The sequence below is a fragment of the Odocoileus virginianus genome, chromosome 29 (genome assembly GCF_023699985.2).
Source record: "Odocoileus virginianus isolate 20LAN1187 ecotype Illinois chromosome 29, Ovbor_1.2, whole genome shotgun sequence".
Classification (NCBI taxonomy): Eukaryota; Metazoa; Chordata; class Mammalia; order Artiodactyla; family Cervidae; genus Odocoileus; species Odocoileus virginianus.
Window position 1 is genome coordinate 11,266,817 of NC_069702.1, and position 19,746 is coordinate 11,286,562.

General features: G+C 41.1%; 1 protein-coding gene across 1 annotated transcript in view; it reads left to right on the plus strand.

Annotated features, from left to right (window-relative positions):
* Window positions 1–19,746, plus strand: part of CLNK (cytokine dependent hematopoietic cell linker) — a 204,393-nt gene that overhangs the window by 166,369 nt on the left and 18,278 nt on the right. Inside the window, exons 14-17 of the mRNA XM_070458116.1 lie at window positions 1,678–1,759; window positions 6,080–6,120; window positions 14,110–14,243; window positions 19,577–19,654. Coding sequence (XP_070314217.1) covers window positions 1,678–1,759; window positions 6,080–6,120; window positions 14,110–14,243; window positions 19,577–19,654 — 335 coding nt within the window. The remainder of the gene's footprint in view (window positions 1–1,677; window positions 1,760–6,079; window positions 6,121–14,109; window positions 14,244–19,576; window positions 19,655–19,746) is intronic.

Genomic DNA, 19,746 nt, shown 5'->3' on the forward strand with positions numbered 1-19,746 from the left:
ACTGTTCACCATTCACTTAGAATGATGAGTTATGTCCAGAGCCAAAGGGCCTGAACTAGGTCCCAAAGAGTAACACAGATAGCCTAGTTCGACAAAGCAACATTGGGTTAAGATTTCAGAGACTCACCATCAGCTGTTTTGTTTTGGACAAGTTGCATTGCTTCTGTGAGCCTCCAGTCTTCTCATTTTATATTGAGGAAGTTATACTTGAGTGGGTCCTAACCAAGAGTTTTTGGTGGAGGAGTAGGGGTCTGTTGGGAATGCTAAGTAATTTTAAAACCTAAAGGAAACTGTGCCTATTTCCTCAATAAAGCTCAGCATTCTAACTGAAACATTCAGGAGTTGTTGCCGTAGGCTTCAGTGATCATCAACACGACAATGTGACTTTGGCCAACTCATGGGGGAGCTGTTGATGACCTGGAATGATTTTATGGGATGTGTGACTACTGGACCACTCACTGACTCCAGTCACATTTTAAGTAATCATGGTCCTTCAATCAAAGGTGTCAAGTTTGTGATCAACCTTGGACACAGCACAGAGGAACAACCAAAATTAAGACACGTCAGTGTTTATGCTTCCTTAACTTTATTACTTACAACTGCAGCTAGGAGAGTGTTTTATGGGCTTTCCTATCATTGTTTTATTATGTGACCTTGGTAATAATGGATGGCTGGTTAAAATCTATCCATGATTAAAAGAAAATAAAAAGTGATAATACCAATGAAGTGAAAGTCACTCAGTCATGTCTGACTTTTAGTGACCCCATGAACCATATAGTCCACAGAATTCTCCAAGCCAGAATACTGGAGTGGGTAGCCTTTCCCTTCTCCAGGGGATCTTCCCAACCCAGGGTTCAAACCCAGGTCTCCCACATTGCAGGTGGATTCTTTACCAGCTGAGCCACAAGGAAAGCCCAAGAATACTGGAGTGGGTAGCCTATCCCTTCTCCAGTGGATCTTCCTGACCCAAGAATCGAACCAGGGTCTGCTGCATTGCAGATGGATTCTTTATCAACTGAGCTATCAGGGAAGCCCAGTAATACAAGTGACATATGTAATTACTAAATAAGCTCAGTTCCTATGGTTGGCAGAACTTTTCAAAACTTGAAGATCAAAGGAATAACTGAGAAAATGAATGTCTGGTGGGAACCAGGTAGGAACCACTGGTCTACACCAGAATCCTGGGAGCTTTCCTGCTTTATCACAGGAGAGACAGGAGAATTCAGGTGTACATGGGCAAGCATCCAGCATCCCCATAACCTACATTGCTCTAAATGGTTCTTAAGTTCAACAAGTTTGCTTATGTTTTTATGTAAAATTTCATATGGATGCAGAATTCAACTTCAATCCACTTCCACTTCAAACCTGTCCAAAACAAATCCTTCTAATGCAATATTCTATATTTGGTGGAAGTTTAAGAATGAGTTCTAGATTTAATATTTTTGAAAATATTAACTATTCAAGATTAAAGCAATTTTTATAGCCTCAAGGACAAGCTACTCCCAGGACCCAGGGTTTTGTAGAATATATGGGTTACAGTTTCCACTAACCACCAACTGCTGACTCCTAACAATAGAGATTACTTGGATGAAATTACAGCCATTTCAAAAGACCCCTACTGGTCCCCAATCATTTTCCTTTTACAACCTGACCAAATTCTGTGATGCCTTTACACAGTTCCTTATCACCAGATGAAGCCTGAAGCACCTCATCTGCCACAAAACCAAAGTCCTCAAGAGATTCCTTTTGCAGTTACCAGGTAAGGACCCAGGAATCCCTGGCTGGGTCCCAGCTTGGGGGTCAGCCCTGTGTTGCCTGGGATAATGACTCACGGGGTCTCCTAAAAGAGACTCTCTGGCCTTCGATAATGAAGCCCAGTGACAAGGTCCCAAGGAAACCCGTGAATTATAGTTGTTGTTGAAGTTAATAGGATTTAAATTGGCCATGGGGTAGAAGTCTTTTTTTCAGCTACAGGCATTGTTCTTCTCGACTTTATAAGTGACTGATTGTGCATTGGAGACAATATTTGAAGACACGGGTATTCACTAGGTAGGATTAACTGGCATGGCAGCTAATCCACCTGGGAAGAAAAGTTGACATTTCTAACCAGTCTCAGTGGATGACCACACAGAAGCTGACAGTCACTTTGGAACAGCACTTTATAAATGAGCAGGGGTTGAAAATGCCATTATCTGAGTAAATACTTGCCTGATTAGGTTATTGTGACAACTGTCATCCCAACAGAAGCGTCAAGGAAGCTAATGAGGCTGGTGATTCATTGGCCGAGGTCACATTAGCAGTAGTTTCCTTAACATCCCGAGTCTCTAAAATTAGTACTACCAGGCCCTCCTGTCTGCAGTCTGGCCAGTGGCTCCAGCTCAGTTCCGGCCACTCTCCACCGCTGCTAACAAAGGACATTTGCATGTGCTATTCCTCTTCCTGTAACACTTCCCCCCACCCCTCACATTTCTGTCTCTCCACCATCTCTCTATTTGGGAAACTTCTCTTGGTTCAGCAGACCCCAGCTCAAAGCCACCCTGAATCCAAGAAGTAGTTCTTCCCCATTCTCCAGAGGGAAAAAATGAGGCCCAGGGAGGCTGAGTCCCTTACTGCTAAAATCAAGTCCAGCTTCACTCTTCAGTAACCCATCGCATCTACACTGATTTGATTCTGAAAATGCAGCCCATGAATCTTGACTGTCCTTGGTGCCTGTCCAGAGTTAAGATGCTCTTTTATTATTTAATAAATATTTACGCGGCATGTACTCTGTTTGTGGTGGAATAGAGTACTGCTTAGGAGGGAGTCCCTGAAATCAGACTGCCTGGCTTCCTCACTAACAAACCATGTGACCTTGGGCATCTTCACTCACCCTGTTCAACATGCCCACGTGCCCACTAACCACCAGCTTTCAATGCCATTGCCAGCCACTGTATGTCAGGGGCATTGTCTCCACCAGGCATTCTTTTCCCTGCCATCACTTTCTTGTGCTATTTCACACCTTTGGTAACTTTGTTCTCACTCTTTAGTGTGTGGGCTTCATTCTCTTATTAGACTATTTTCTGTTTAAGGCCCAACCTGACACAAAACCCTTGCCCACATAACAAATAGAAACTCTTTCCAATGTAATTGTCTAAAAGGAAACAAAAAATCATCATATTATAGTGAAAAGATCATGAGGTTTCAGTTGAACCCACATCTGCAGTAGTTGTTGTTGACTTGGATTCTTTTGTGTGTTTATTTAATTAATTGAACAACATCTCTTGATTTGGGGGGCCTCCCTCATAGGTTGGTAAAGAATCTGCCTGCAATGCAGGAGACTTGGGTTCAATTCCTTGGTAGGAAAGATCCCCTAGAGAAGGAAATGGCAACCCACTCAAGTATTTGAATCCCATGGACAGAGGAGCCTGTGGGCTGCAGTCCATGGGGTTGCAAGAGTCAGACACGACTGAGTGACTTCCACTCACTTACTCACTCCTGATTTTTCTTTCTCTCTTAACTGACTGCACCTTCTAAGTCTCCTTTTTCCCAAACTGACCTGTAATATTGGTATTCCTCAGATCTTTCTGAGGACCTTTTTTCTCTTGGTAAGAGTGTAGGCAGTTTACCCATCCTCATGGTGTCAAATATCAATTCTATATTGATCATTACTAAATCTGTCTTCTGCCCTAGTCACCCTTTTTAGCCCCAGACCCATGTCCAGTTACCCAATGAGCCGTTTTCCTTGAATCAGTGACAGGCATCTCAAATTCAATGTTGGAAACTGAACTGATTTATACTTTCGTTTCCAGACCCACACTACCCTCTTATAAACTTTCTCACCTCAATAAATGGTATACTCTCTTTCCCATCTTCACTCTTCCCATCCTGTTTATTAACAGCCCCCTAATTCTCAAATCTCAACTCATAACAGGTCTTTTTTTTTTTTCCTCAATACACCTTTATTTATTTTTTCTTTTTTTTTCCCATTTATTTTTATTAGTTGGAGGCTAATTACTTTACATCATTGCAGTGGTTTTTGTCATACATTGAAATGAATTAGCCATGGATTTACATGTATTCCCCATCCCAGTTCCCCCCTCCCACCTCCCTCTTTACCCGATCCCTCTGGGTCTTCCCAGTGCACCAGGCCCGAGCACTTGTCTCATGCACCCAACCATAACAGGTCTTGAATCTGTCCTTTCCTTAGCTCCCAGGAAAACTTTCTTGAGAACCAAACCAATTTTGTCTAGATTAAGTGACATTCTTTTGCTATGCTCACCTCTATGGTGGTGTTTACCCCATATTGTGATTGTGGTATAATTATGTCTTCCCTTCAAAAATGAAGGTGCTTCAGGGCAGAAGCCATGTCTTATTCATTTGCTACCTCCCAAAACATGCAATGTACTTAGTAAGCACTCAGTGTTTATAAAATGAAAGAACTATCAATTCTGTTTTAGTTCAGGAGTTATAAACTTTGTACTTGACACCAAGAATATCTCCAGAGGATATTACTCTTCTCTCAACATTTTCTAAAAATCTTGAAAAATTAGGGCAGTGAAATTTTGCTATCCAAGATTTTTAAATTAATATATTACATATAGTTGCTGAGTCCAGTCCAACGTTTTTGCAACCCCCTGGTGGACTGTAGCCCGCCAGGCTCTTCTGTTTATCGGATTTCCCAGGCAAGAATACTGGAGTGGGTTGCCATTTCCTTCTCCAGGGAATCTTCCCAACCCAGGGCTCAAACCTGTGTCTCCTGCATTGGCAGGCAGATTCTTTACCACTGAGCCACAGGGATTGCCCTGGGTCTCTGCTGCTGTGTGCGGGCTTTCTCTAGTTGCCGTGAGCAGAGGCTGCTCTTCATTCTGATGCATTGGCTTCTCATTGCAGTGGCTTCTCTTGTTGTGGGGTGTGGGCTCTAGGCACACAGGCTTCAGTAGTTGCAACTCCCAGGTTCCAGAGCACAGGGTCAAGAGTTGTGGTGCACGGGCTTTAGTTGCCCTGAAGCATGTAGAATCTTCTTGGACCAGGGGTGGAATCCATGTCCCCAGCACTGGCAGGCTGATTCTTATCCAGGCAGTGGCTTATCCACTGCCTGGATAAGAATCAGGGAAGCCCTCCATGATTTTTTCCCTAGACATTTAACAAAATTTTACACTGACTCATAGTAAAGGGACCGTGAATCGAAGGCTTAGATAGCAAAAGAAGTCTGACCAGTGATGACAGCACAATGTGGTGGTCCAATGATATAATGGCATTTCTGTCTATGAAGCAAGTCATAAGACTCCAGGCTTCCACGGAAATAACAAAAACCAGATATGCATTCAGTTGATTTCATCACTGCTGGTAAAGGGATGAATTTTGCTGAATTAACCCAGAGGCTTTATTCAATTGCACGATCATGGCATAGAACACGCTCCATGTAATTAGATTTAACTTCAGCAATACCTAGAGTTTATAATGAGGATGCGGACCACAATACAAAATGAACCAGAATATTAGCGCTGAGTGTTACCTAAAGCTAAACATTAAGTAAAGTGCTAAACTAAAGCTGCTGGTAAATAGTCTTGGTAACATTGTTACTGTGTTTAGAAATGCATATTATTTTACTGTCTTTTATTATATTTTTATAATCCTTTTTTCTTTATGGATTTCCTTCCTTTACACACAGTTTTCTTACCTAGCTCACATTTTAAGAGGAAATGAAATAATTTCTATGCCCTTCTTCCTTGCTATACATGACTCACCCTCAATTGGTAAGCAATTATTAATACTACAGAGTAGGAGCTGTAGTGTTTTCTACAGTGACCATATCTACAAGGCAAGTCTGGAGTCACGGCTTCCAAAGTAAAGGATTACAATGCCTGTTCATTGAAGTGACATGAAAAGAACATACATGAGTCAGTCAATTTGTTCCACATCTAATGTCAGTCTGTCTTGAGAAAGGAAAGAACCAGCCTCCTACACCTTACAAAACAGATGATTCTTCTAACTCATCCAGTAAACCATGAAGTGCTCTGTAAATATGATTTAGACCATGAGTACTGACCCAGCTAAAGTAGAAATACTAACATTCTTTCAATTGTAATATTTCCTTTAGCTCTTCATTCATGACACGCAACCCGACTGTGCAAAACCGAGGTAAGAACTCTTTACCTAAGAATTATAAAATAAGCAGGTAAGTCAGGACACTATGATATTCCTGCACCATGAATTAGCTTTTGTGAAACTAAGAGTCCCTCAGCTGATGCATGTAGATGTAATTCTCTGGTTTTCATTGATAGGTGGCATTGTATTGTGTTAATATCACATAAATTTTATCCACAATTAAATATGATCACTTAGGTGGTTTCCAGCTTTTTCCTCTTATGAACATTAGTTGTGAGCAGTATTGTAGATGCTTTCCCTTGTATATAACATGTACATATTTTCCCAAGTACATAATAGGATACGTTCTCCTTTTAAGAGGGAAATGGCCACATCTTAGAATATTCCTCTCTTCAGTGACACTAGATGGTGGTAGCTTAGTTGCTAAGTCAGCTCTGACTCTTGAGACCCTATGGACTATAGCCCACCAGGGATTTCTCAGGTAAGAACACTGGAGTGGCTTTCCACTTTCTTCTCCAGGGTATCTTCCTGACCCACGGATTGAACGATGTCTCCTGCATTGCAGGAGGATTCTTTACCACTGAACCACCAGGGAAGCCCGACCCTAGATGTGTTTTCCAAATTAGACAAATCACTTTGTTTGACCAACAGCTTATGAGAGCCCATTGTTTCCCATCCTCTCCAACAGTTGTTTCTTGACGAACCTTTAGTTTTTGCCATTCCATTGACTGTAATACATATTTATCTTAAAAAGAGTCTGTGAAATAGAGAAAATAAAAACCAACCTCTCTTACTAATTCATTGAAAAGATAAAAATCAGAAGGATACCATGTCCATGGAGATGTCAAAAGTAGCCTATAAATATAGTGTTATATTACTCTTGGTGATGGGTTTTGATATTGTTAGTATTATTTGGCCAAACTAGATATGTCGTGTTCTTTTGTCTTTCTTTCTTCACCCCCTATGCCATAGAGATTCTATGTCCAGGCCTAATCTTTCAGTCTCTCTGTGCTGAGCCACAGAATGGTGGCTGGACCCCATGGGATGGAGTGGGAAGACTGATGCTCTGCTGACCTGGATCCCACTTCTGCCTCTTGGAGCTTTACCGTCCTCCATCCGTAAAATTCAAATACTACTAACTAACAGGGTTGATACACACACACACACAGCCAGCCCTCTGCTTAGCACATTGTGGGAAACTGACATTTTAATATCTTTCCTTCTTTTTTGCATTTCCTTTCCATCTCTGGCAATTCTCTACCTAACTGATCCAGTGAGACTAAGCGATTCCTCCATAGCCTCCATCATGTCCTTATTTCTCTTCTGCCCTACACCATCTGGGCCTTACATGGGGAAACCAATATGGAAAACTGATTATCCCCAGATGCATGCATCACTAATAAGAGTTTCCCAAGAGAGGACTCCTTTTCTAAAGGAGGATGGCCACATGGCTCAATTCCTAGAAATTGAATGACAGAAATGGCAGTCTTGGAGGCCAGATCTTGGTGTATGAAAACAAAAAGACTTGGGAGATCCAGGTGAAAGGTCCACGGGCTGGATGGGCCAGGAAGGGCTTTACAGATGGGGGTTTTGAAATTGGAATTATTGCAGATAGATTAAATAGGATTCCAGAGTCTTGACTTGAAAGACAAAATCTTGAACACATAAAAAAATAAAGAGCAGTTGAAGAATGGAACAGTAGTGTTAGTGAAGTAGAAAGCCTTCAAAGACATGAGTCCAGTCAAGCATCCTTTGACTAGGAGTATATCATTCATACTGGGGTTATGTAGACTGTTCTCTAATCATCTTAGAAGAAACAGGTTTGCTTAAAGAAACATCCTTGGATGGACAGGGAAAATGTTTTTGTCTCCAATGCCTTCAAACACCATCAATTCCTCTTTGGGGCAAGAAATATCCACCAAGCACGTGGTTTATGCCCCAAATTGGGCTGGGCCTTAAGAATGCAGAATAGAAACAGCCTTATCCTTTAACTGACCAGTGCCTGAACTTTTCCATCAATTTATTCAGTGATTCATCCTCCTGGGTAAAAATTCACCCTTGGGTCACCAGCTCTTGGCAGAAATTAGGTGCACAGAAAACAGTACACAATCTGGTCACGTGTAGAGCGCTGAGTCTAGCGGGCTCTCTATAAAGTTTGCTAGTTTTAAGTTGGATGTCTCAGGTGAGGGAGACAGTGTTCTACATGTAGAAGACTGAAACCTACTTCTCCATCAATGTAGGTATCATCATCCTAATTTAACAAATGAGAAAAGATTTTGAAAATATAGTTAGGCTTCTCTTTAAGGATGGTCCTTTATTTTACTTATATTTATTTTTAAGGAGTATAATTGCTTTACAACACTGTGTTAGTTTCTGCTATACAACAATGTGAATCAGCTACATATAAATATACATCCCCTCCTTCCTGGTCTTCCCTTCCACCCCACCATCCCACTCCTCTAGCTCACTGCAGAGCACGGAGCTGAGTGAGTTCCCCGTGCTACGCAGCAGCTTCCCATTAGCTAGCTATTTCATACAGGGTAGCGTATATATGTCAACTCTACCACATGCCCATTTACAGTTATTCTTGACTGTTCAGTTACTAGTGAATAAATAGGTTGTTCTCAATTTTCTGATAAATGAATTCAAGCTAAACTGTTGGGAGCCTAAGTAGATGGATCTCCAGACAAAAAAGAAAATTATTTTGATGTATTGGAAGAGAAACCTGAAAGTTTGGGTTATAACTAAAAAATATTAACTTTTGAGATGTTGGATGATTTCTTTTCTTCTTTATTTCAGTTTTTGTCCACTAAAGTTTTCTTTTTCTATCTGCAGTTTATAAAATTTTTGTCATATATGACTTTTTTCTTAGAATTTTTTTAAATTTTATATAGGGTAAACTTGAAATAGAGACAATACTTTGTCAACAAAGGTCCGTCTAGTCAAGGCTATGGTTTTTCCAGTGGTCATGTATGGATGTGAGAGTTGGACTATAAAGAAAGCTGAGCAGTGAAGAATTGATGCTTGTGAACTATGGTGTTGGAGAAGACTCTTGAGAATCTTCTGCAAGGAGATCCAACCAGTCCATCCTAAAGGAGATCAGTCCTGGGTGTTCATTGGAAGGACTGATGTTGAAGTTGAAACTCCAGTACTTTGGCCACCTGATGTGAAGAGCTGCCTCATTTAAAAAGATCCTGATGTTGGGAAAGATTGAAGGCAGGAAGAGCAGGGGATGACAGAGGATGAAATGGTTAGATGGCATCACCAACTCAATGGACATGAGTTTGGGAAAACTCCGGGAGTTGGTGATGGACAGGGAGGCCTGGCGTTCTGCAGTTCATGGGGTCACAAGGGGTCGGACACAACTGAGAGACTGAACTGAACTGAAAGTTAAAATTTGCTAATAAATAGGTATGGAGAGCTGCTTAAAATTAAATGGTTTCATTATGTTTCAAGAAAAGCTCTAGAGCTGTTTCTTTATTAACACTGTAACATTAGTAGTAGCATTCATTGAGTGACTAGTATGGTTCAGGCACTGTGCTAAGAGCTTTATATACATAAGCCTTTTTAAATATTAGTAATTATTCATATCAATATGGTTCCATCAGTAAGTGTTGGTATCAGTATGGTTCTACTGATATCAGCTTTTAAATATTGGTAATTATTGATATCAGTATGATAACAGTATGTTTTATCCATACTATTTTCATTAGACTATCCTAATTTTCTTGACCACTTACACATATTATCCCCAATGTTCTTCCATTTACTCTGTGTCACTTCTTTATTAAATATATATACATATACACACATATACATATATACATATATATTTGGTTGCACAAATCGTTGTGAACGATTCACGTTGTGAACATCACCCTGAACTCTTACTTGCAGCACACAGTTTTCTGACCAGGGATCGAACCCTGGTCTCTTGCATTGGGAGCAGAGTCTTAGCCACTGGACCAGCAGAGAAGTCCTCAATCTCTTTATTAATGTGACTCTCCATTCTCCAGGTAGAAGAGTCCTATTTCCTGGGATTATAAAACTTAAATGCAGGGTTTTATGTAAAGCTTTCCAAAGATTACCACCACTACTTTAGAACAAAGTCAACTAAATTCTTGTAGTGGAACTACATGCTGGGGATTTCATTCATTTATTAAGCAAAGATCCATCCAGGACTTCTGGTGAAATCACATGGCAAAGTTTTTTTGTTTGTTTGTTTTGTTTAACTCCTTCTTTGAATAGACGACAGATGCACAAAGCTATTTCCAGATGCTCTTTTTCATGTACGATTCTTAAAAATTCAAACAAGGCACTCCGAGTTGAAATACAATAAATCAGTTGCCACAATATCATGAAAAAATCATAATCACTGAGCACATGTATGCTACACAAACTGATAGGGAATGCTGATAACAGTTATTTTCTTCTCTCAAGAACGTTCTTACTGTTTCGATCCATGATGAAAAGATAGTTATGGCTATTTAAATAATAAGTCTTATTGTCCTGCTTCATTAAAATGTAAAATACTGTTGGTAAAGTCATTTTTTTAAATATTTCCTTAGCTCTCTTAGCTCTCTCTTGGTTAGGATTTGCTTGGTTCTGACTCCTTTCATTAATGATCTCTCTGTGTCATATTTCAGACACATAATTAGCACAGAACTGGACTTTTTAAACAAATAAGCATCTGGTTTTTAAATGCAAAATTTAAACCATTGATATTTATTGTAATTACTAATATTTTTGAATCAACTTTTATATTATGTTGTGCCTCCTACTTGCCTTTTTTATTGATTTTTTTCCTGCCATATATTGAATTCATCTCTTTTTTATTCCCTTTTCTCTTTCTAGAAAGTTATATATACATTCAAATTCTATTCTTCCATTGCTTACCTTCAGCATTTAGCTAAATAAACAAATAGCATGCTCGAATTTTAAAACTCTGAAGTTCATATCCTCTTTTCAACAATACAGAAAACATATGATGCTTTTGTTCTGATGATGTGGATTCTGCACTGTGTCTGAAAGTAGAGCTTTTAGCCTTATAAAATAAAATTGGAAAAGACAGATGTCTTTATCATTATTCCTACTTTTAGTTGTAAATTGGTGAGTGAAATTAACTTAGCATAATGAATGTAATTTAAACTTTAAGTGACCAAATGCTTTTCTACAACAAACATTTGACACATATATTCCCTATATTCTCAGACTCCACATTAAAAGTCACAATCCTCGGAACCCTCAAAATAGAACTTTCAATGTTTCAGGAGTACTCTGCTCTTCTTAGTAAACTTATAGAGAAATCTGACATTTTAATGACAAAAAAGAAACAGAATAAATACACATATAACTTAAATGTTATGGTAACTGGCATATAAATGTTTGCTAATGTTTTATTTAGCACCTTGCCTTAAAAAACATAGTGTGTGAGAAGTATTCCACTCTTTCAAAGTTCTTGTTAAGCTACTGACCAGAATTATAACCTTTGTTTTCTAGACTGAAGTAAGACTAAATAACTTATATTTATGCCTTCACATTAATAACTCCTTTTCCATTTTATATGTTATCATTATCCATAATTTTATTATGATGCTGTTTTCATGCTTTCAATGATTTGTTGTTGGGGTCCTTTAATGGACTGGAACCTGGTGGTACGGAGTCGAAGATAAGAAAGTAAAAGAGAGAAAGAGAGAGAGAGAGACAAAAAAAGACCCGGGGACCTAAGCTCTAATGGAGCAAACGTGCTTTAATGATTTTTCTATGAGTATATATAGGCTGCAGTACAAGAAACTTCTTTCGGGAATGATAGAGTTCAGCAAACCAAACATACTGCAACGGTTACCAAGGGAACAAGGAGTAATGCTAGTCTCAAGGTCAGGAGACAATCCATATCTCAAGAAAGGGGCAGGGGACTAAGCAGTTTTGTCTTAAAGAGAATGTTTACTAAAGGAGACCCAAGCCTGCCTCACACAATGACCTCAGTCCCTGGGAGCAGCGTGCTGTTCCACTTGAAGAGGGACACAGGACTCATGAGGGACAGCACATAGGAATCCTCCCATCAAACACTCCCTGACAATTTGTCATTTTTATAAAGTTAATTCTTGCTTAAAATTACTAACATATTTATAAATATCTTTGTTAAGCATTCCTTCTAACAACTGACTTCTTCCTTGTGACCTTCAGTCAGTTCAGTTCAGTCACTCAGTCGTGTCCGACTCTGCCACCCCATGGACTGCAGCACGCCAGGCCTCCCTGTCCATCACCAACTCCTGGAGCTTACCCAAACCCATGTCCATTGAGTCGGTGATGCCATCCAACCACCTCATCCTCTGTCGTCCCCTTCTCCTCACGCCGCCTTCAATCTTTCCCAGCATCAGGGTCTTTTCAAATGAGTCAGCTCTTCACATCAGGTGGCCAAAGTATTGGAGTTTCAGCTTCAACATCAGTCCTTCCAATGAACACCCAGGACTGATCTCCTTTAGGATGGACTGGTTGGATCTCCTTGCAGTCCAAGGGACTCTCAAGAGTCTTCTCCAACACCACAATTCAAAAGCATCAATTCTTCGGTGCTCAGCTTTCTTCACAGCCCAACTCTCACATCCATACATGACTACTGGAAAAACCATAGCCTTGACAGGACAGACCTTTGTTGGCAAAGTAATGTCTCTGCTTTTTAATATGCTATCTAGGTCAGTCATAACTTTTCTTCCAAGGAGCAAGCGTCTTTTAATTTCATGCTGCAGTCACAATCTGCAGTGATTTTAGAGCCCCAAAAATAAAGCCTGTCACTGTTTCCACTGTTTCCCCATCTATTTGCCACAAAGTGATAGGACCAGATGCCATGATCTTAGTTTTCTGAATGCTGAGTTTTAAGCCAACTTTTTCACTCTCCTCTTTCACTTTCATCAAGAGGCTCTTTAGTTCTTCACTTTCTGCCATAAATGTGGGGTCATCTGAATGTCTGAGGTTATTGATATTGCCTTGTGACCTTAATTTCTTAAAATTCATTTCTATTAGTGTTTACTGGAGTGACACAGTGAAAATATGTTATTTTTACTGAAGTAGAGAATACACCACATCAAAACTTGACAAAGTGGTAGTATCTTAAAGCTTAGGTGCCATGTGAAATCAAAACCCTTTCAATGAATTTTTTGTATTCTGTTACTATGAAATCCATTGGTCTATCTTCCCTTTTAAAGACTCCTACCCAGGCATGATTTTGTAGCACCATATATGAGTCACTGGAAAACAGTGATTCACAGACTTGAGCAGATCTTTCCCACATTAACATATTTTATTATATAATATTTTAAAAATCACATTTGTAAGTAATGCCTCCAATCTCACCAGAAAAGTCCAACTGTGGATATGCTATTAAGTCACTGTGGCAGATGCAAGTTTTCCCAAACTCCAGTTTGCACTTCAAAAGTCTAATTTTAAACTTGGCCACAAATACTGCCAGTTGTTTTCCATTAAGTGACAGGCTCACTTTGTTCATTTTTAGTAAAGTATCTGCCAAGTACCCAAGTCTGAATAACCGTAATTTGTCTATTAGTCATTCTTTCAGGTTATAAAAGATGATCCATTAAAACAAAAAGTTATTCTTTTGCATTTTAAAACAAACGGCGTTTTCTGAGTTGGAAACAAGCTTGGCTTGTTTAAGAAACTCAGCAGAGTTCTTCACAGCCAGGACAGCATGGTCAACGGAGGATGGATGAAGAAATAAGAAGAGAAAGATTATACAGGACCTCATTGACAGAAGTTTAAATATTTGGATTTTCTTCCAGGTCATCATGGACGGATGTGTACCAGGGGTGTAGTAAAGTCAGAATTACATTTTTTGAAGGTGACTCCAAATGCCCTAGGGAGACAGGGACAAAATCTGAAGCAAGAGAACAGTCCAGAGGAGGCTGCTCTCAAGAGTGAGATGATGGTGGTAGAGATCAAGTTGCCATAGACCCCGGAGGGAGTGATGGGTTCCAGCATAGTCATATTTAAATGTGAATTTATTTTTCCCAGATCATAAAGAAAGCATGCCATCCTATGCTCCTCAGAGATGTCAGTCTCCAGCCGGCTCTGGCCCTCAGGAAAATCCACTACTTCATAAAATCACGAGCAGGAGGAAACCTTTCCCCACAAGGTCTGATGGCAAGGTAAAACAGACACTTCCTACAGCACTTTTCTAGATGACCTTAGCACCTAAATAGGGCTTCCCTGGTGGCTCAGTAGTAAAGAATCCATCTGCAATGCAGGAGATGCAGGTTCGCTCTCTGGGTCGGGAAGATCCCCTGGAGAATGGAATGGCAACCCACTCTAGTATTCTTGCCTGGAGAATCCCATGGACAGAGGAGCCGGTGGGCTACAGTCCATGGGATCACAAAGAGTTGGACATGACTGAAGCAACTGAGCATGCTCACATAGCACCTAAAGAGAGCTTTCTTGAACAACGCCTAAAAAGGAGATCATTACAATTCGCTCTGAGATTTCTCCCTTCTGGCTATATATTATTGGGGGTTAATATTTTTTAAAATATGTTGCTATATAACATTGCATCTTGCCATTTCACTAAACTCTTCAACTTGCATACTTCCATATTCTAAAAGTGCTTTTCTTTAAATTAATCCAAAAAATAGAGATATTTAGAACTGTGTTGTATGTGTTTTGGTTGTTCAGTAGTGTCTTAAAATTGATGAAGATTTATATATTGCAACTGTTTTTCCAACAAAAGATTCACAAGCTGTATGCTCATTTCATTTGAACAGTTCAGCAAGCATTTACTGAGCACTCATTCTATACCAGACAACATGCTAGAAGTTATGGTCTCTGCCCCAGGGGAGATATAAAGAGGGGCAGAGATGCAAACAGATGTAATAGTAGATGGATTCTTGCTTGTCCTTCACCTATTTCCTGCTTTCTTTCTAAAATATTCTCTGTTCCTACAACCAGTTCTTCTCAGGTCGTGCTGCACTTATACTCACCTATATGGGGGGATAAAGCTTTCTTTTAGCTTCTACCCTTTTCCCTCCATCATGTTGCAACATTACTTATTAAAGTCTTCCATGATAAGGCACAGAAGGACATGTTCCATCCAGGTCTCCATTCCATAGCCTCATAGGCTAAGAGTTCTGCTACAGAGCTTGCTGAAGATTTTAAGCAGGAGCAGAGCACATAGAATCTCTCTAGTCAGTTCCGTTCAGTTCAGTTCAGTCGCTCAGTCATGTCCTACTCTTCGTGACCTCATGGACTGCAGCACGCCAGGCTTCCCTGTCCATCACCAACTCCCAGAGATTGCTCACTCATGTCCATCGAATTGGTGATGCCAGCCACCCATCTCATCTCCTGTCGTCCCCTTCTCCTGGGGACCTATCTTCCTGGCAAAGATTAAACATCTTTCCCAGCATCAGAGTCTTTTCTAAAGAATCAGTTCTTCACATCAGGTGGCCAAAGTATTGGAGTTTCAGCTTCCACATCTGTCCTTCCAATGAATATTCTGGACTGATTTCCTTTAGGATTGACTGGTTTGATCTTCTTGTTGCCCAAGGGACTCTCAAGAGTCTTCTCCAACACTACACTTAAAAGCATCAATTCTTCAGTGCTCAGCCTTCTTCACAGTCCAACTCTCACATCCATACGTGACTACTGGAACAATTGCTCATATTCCTGCAATGTTCCAAGTGCCATTGGTTGTCCTTATATTTGGTGTTAATTTTGACCTTAATTCTAAAAGAAGTCTCATACTCTTAAATTTGACTTTGCACACAGTTTGCACATGGTATGTGCATAGAAATGTTTGTGCATAGTTCTTATATTGCCCCATCTTACATACCTGGCTTCCTTTTCATCATCTTCATAAGCACTTCAGAAACCTACCTAGGTATCTGTCCAAAAATTACACCTCTCCCAGAACCTGGATTCTTCAGGCATGGGAGAGGCTTGCACTAAACCAGGATTTCCCTGATTTCAACTATTTGAATGCATGTTTATGATCTGTGGCCTATTTGTATATTATCTACAATAATGTTATACTTTTTTTTCATTTTACATCACTGCTTTATTAAACCAGCATTACATACATAGAAAGTAATCTTAAAACCGTGGCATTCTACTTCTAGGTATACACCCAAAGAAATGAAAGCAGGGAGTTGAACAAAATTTTGTACACTCATGTTGACAGCAGCATTATTTACAACAGCTGTGAAGTACAAACAGCCCAAATGTTTATTAACAAATAAATGGATAAATGAAATATAGTAACATTGCTCAGCTGTAAAAAGAAATGAAATCCTGACATGTTACAAAATAGATGAACCTTAAAAACATAACACCAAGTGAAATAAGCCAGACACAAAAAGACCAGGATAGAGTCTACTTGCAGAATAAGTAAATTCATAGAATCAGAAAGCAGAATGGTGGCTCCCAGAGGAGTTCTTGTTGAACGTGTAGAGTGTTTCAGTTCGGTATGATGAAACGTTTTGGAGCTGAATAGTGTGACGGCTGCGAAGCCCTGTGAATGTGCTCAATGTCATTGCATTGTACACTTGAAAATGGTTACATGGTAAATCTTCTGTTCTGTATAGGGGCTTTTCGGGTGGCACAGTGGTAAAGAATCTACCTTTCAATGCAGGAGATGCAAGAGACTTGGGTTCCATCCCTGCGTCGGGAAGATCTCCTGAAGTAGGAAGCAGCAACTCACTCCAGTATTGTTGCCTATGAGATTCCATGGACTGTAGCCCACCAGGCTCCTCTGTCCATGGGGTCACAAAGAGTCAGAAATAACAGAGGACATACACATGGTGTGTATATTTTATCACATCTTTAAAAAAAATTATTTTAGCTCAAATGAAATAAGGCTATTATATTGTAGTGAGATGCCAGAACTCACTAATGGACCTCAGCATAAGGAGAGATTAGGGATGCCAGAACAAGAGACTTCCCTGGTGGTCCAGGGTTTAAGACTCTGCACTTCCAATGCAGGGGGCACAGGTTTGATCTTTGGTTCGGGAACTAGGGTCCCACATGCTTTGCAGCATGGCCAAAAAATAATTAAATAGATACATAAAAATAAATAAATACAATCCATCCGTTAAAAAATCAAGATATTTTAAAAAATAAAAGAAATGTCATAGTGATATTAAGCACCAAAATATTAAGCATCCCTGTTGGATTATGCAGAGGGCTGGAAAGAAAAGTGAAAGGGGCCCATCTCTCCCTCCAGGTCATTCAAAATTGCCTCACACTGTGTTTGAACAGCACCTAAACACACCAGCTCACACTCATGATCACACCTGGAGAACTACAGAGCTATGAAATCTCTAATAGCCGTTCCCTTCTCCAGGGGATCTTCCCAACCCAGGAATCAAACCCGGGTCTCCCACGTTGCAGGAGGATTCTTTCCCAGCTGAGCCACCAGGGGAGCCCAAGAATATTGGAGCGGGCAGCCTGTCCCTTCTCCAGGGGATCTTCCCAACCCAGGAATCAAACCAGGGTTTCCTGCATTGCAGGCAGATTCTTTACCAGCTGAGCCCCCAGGGAAGAATTAGCTCCAGCTTCAACAGACAACATCAGAGTAGAAACAGCACAGCGTCGCTGAGCCCTGCCAGGCTCCTGGGGTGGCAGAGGAGCCCCCCAGAAGCAGCAGGCCTTTCTCAGCACAGAGAGCTCCCTCTTCCTCAGGGAAGTGGGGCTCTGGGCTGCCCTTTGTTCTGAAACCTGGTACCTGACTTTGCTGGAGGGGAGCAGGTCCCACTTCTGGTCCTTCCAGCACACACCCGCCCCTGGCAGTAGGGACTAGGAAAAGGGGTTCACTCTGAAAGATGCCTCAAGCAAGAGGTGACTCGGCCCCCCAGCTCCATGGAAGACAATGGCAGGGCCAGGGAGGAGGAGGCGAGAGGAGCCAAAGAGATCCCAGGCAGCAGGGCTAGCTCGTGCCAAGCCATGAAGCTGTGTGTGTCCAGGCAAGAGCAAACAGCAGGCTGGCCAGCTGCAGTGGGGGAGAGGGGTGGTGGGGGCAAAAAGTGAAGCTGGAGAGTTGGGGGGAAGCTGGCCCATGCCTTTCCCAGTGATGCTCGCACGTGCTTGACGAACGCTGATCATCGCAAGATCAGGTTTGCGCTGGGAGGACCAGGGACTTTGAAGACCAAAAACCTGATGTCACATCCCTTGTTGTTGCTGCTTGGAATAGTGACTTTCCCAGCCTCCACGGTCCTGGCTGTCTGCCCCACAGGGTTCTTGCGGCCATGGACTGGGATAAGAATGAGGGAGGGCCTTGGAGATGTTGGACTCATGAAAAGGGTTATTTAATATGATTATCCTTGGAACTCAGTAAAGGAATTGCAGATCCATGGCACATCTCCCTGATTGCCCTAGCTTCTCTCTGCTGTGACGGATTTGATAATCAAAAGAAATAAATTTCTGTAAGTATGATACCATGGCACAGAGAGAAAGCCAGACAGACTAGGGTTCAAATCCCAGTCCTACCACAGGTGACTTTAGGCAATTGACATAAAGATGCTCTCAGGACTTCCCTAGTAGTCCAGTGGTTGAGAGTCTGCCTACCAATGCAGGAGACATGGGTTTGATCCCTGATCCGGGAGGATTCCACAGGCCGCAGGGCAGCTAAGCCCATGTGCCACAGCTACTGAAGCCGGCGTGCCCTAGAGCCTATGCTCGGCAACAAGAGAGGCCACTGCAATGAGAAGCTTTCAAACTGCAACTAGTGAGCAGCCTCTGCATGCCGCAACTAGAGAAAGTCCATGCAGCAACAAAGACCCAGTGCAGCAAAAAATAAACAAATAAATGAAAAAAAAATTTTTAATTAATTTAAAGTTTTTTAAAAGATGCTCTCAATCTCCACCTATCTTTTCCTCCGCTGCTGTTTTTATAGTGACTAGGACCTCATAGGCATCATAAGCAACATACAATTCCACCTCAATAAGCTTCAGCAGGTATAGGTTCAGAACACGTTGATGATAAAGGGTTTGTTATCCATTTTGAGTTTGGCGCCAAAACACCTTTCTCAGTAGATGGAGTAATGTTTCTGGTGACTTTCAAAGACAGATCTGTCATGTCAATTTCACAATTCCTAAACTGCTGTTACTTTGTCTGTGTCCATCTCAAGATCCAAGGACAGGCAGTTTTTACTGTGTATTTGCTATAAATTCAACTGTGATCGATCACTGTATGTGTGTTCAGTCACTCAGTCATATCCGACTCTTTGTAGCCCTGTAGCCTATAACCCACCAAGCTCCTCTGTCCATGGAATTTTCCAGACAATACTGGAGTGGGTTACCATTTCCTACTCTAGGGGATCTTCCCAACCCAGGGATAGAAACCACGTCACTTACATCTCTTGCATTGGCAGGCGGGTTCTTCACCACTGTGCCACCTGGGAAGCCCCACGATTTGGCACTAATGGAACAAAAGTGAACTTTAATTAACAATCCTTCCCTTTGACTCTAAAACACTCACTATTTTATCTATACTGCAGGATGTCCAGCACAACGAATGGTACATTGGAGAATACAGTCGCCAGGCAGTGGAAGAGGCGTTAATGAAGGAGAACAAGGTAATGGCTTCTCCAGGGCTTATTGCGTTATTTCTGTAGTCATCCTAGAGTTTTCTGCCCATAGATCACAGGTTGTAATTTCTCACTGCTGG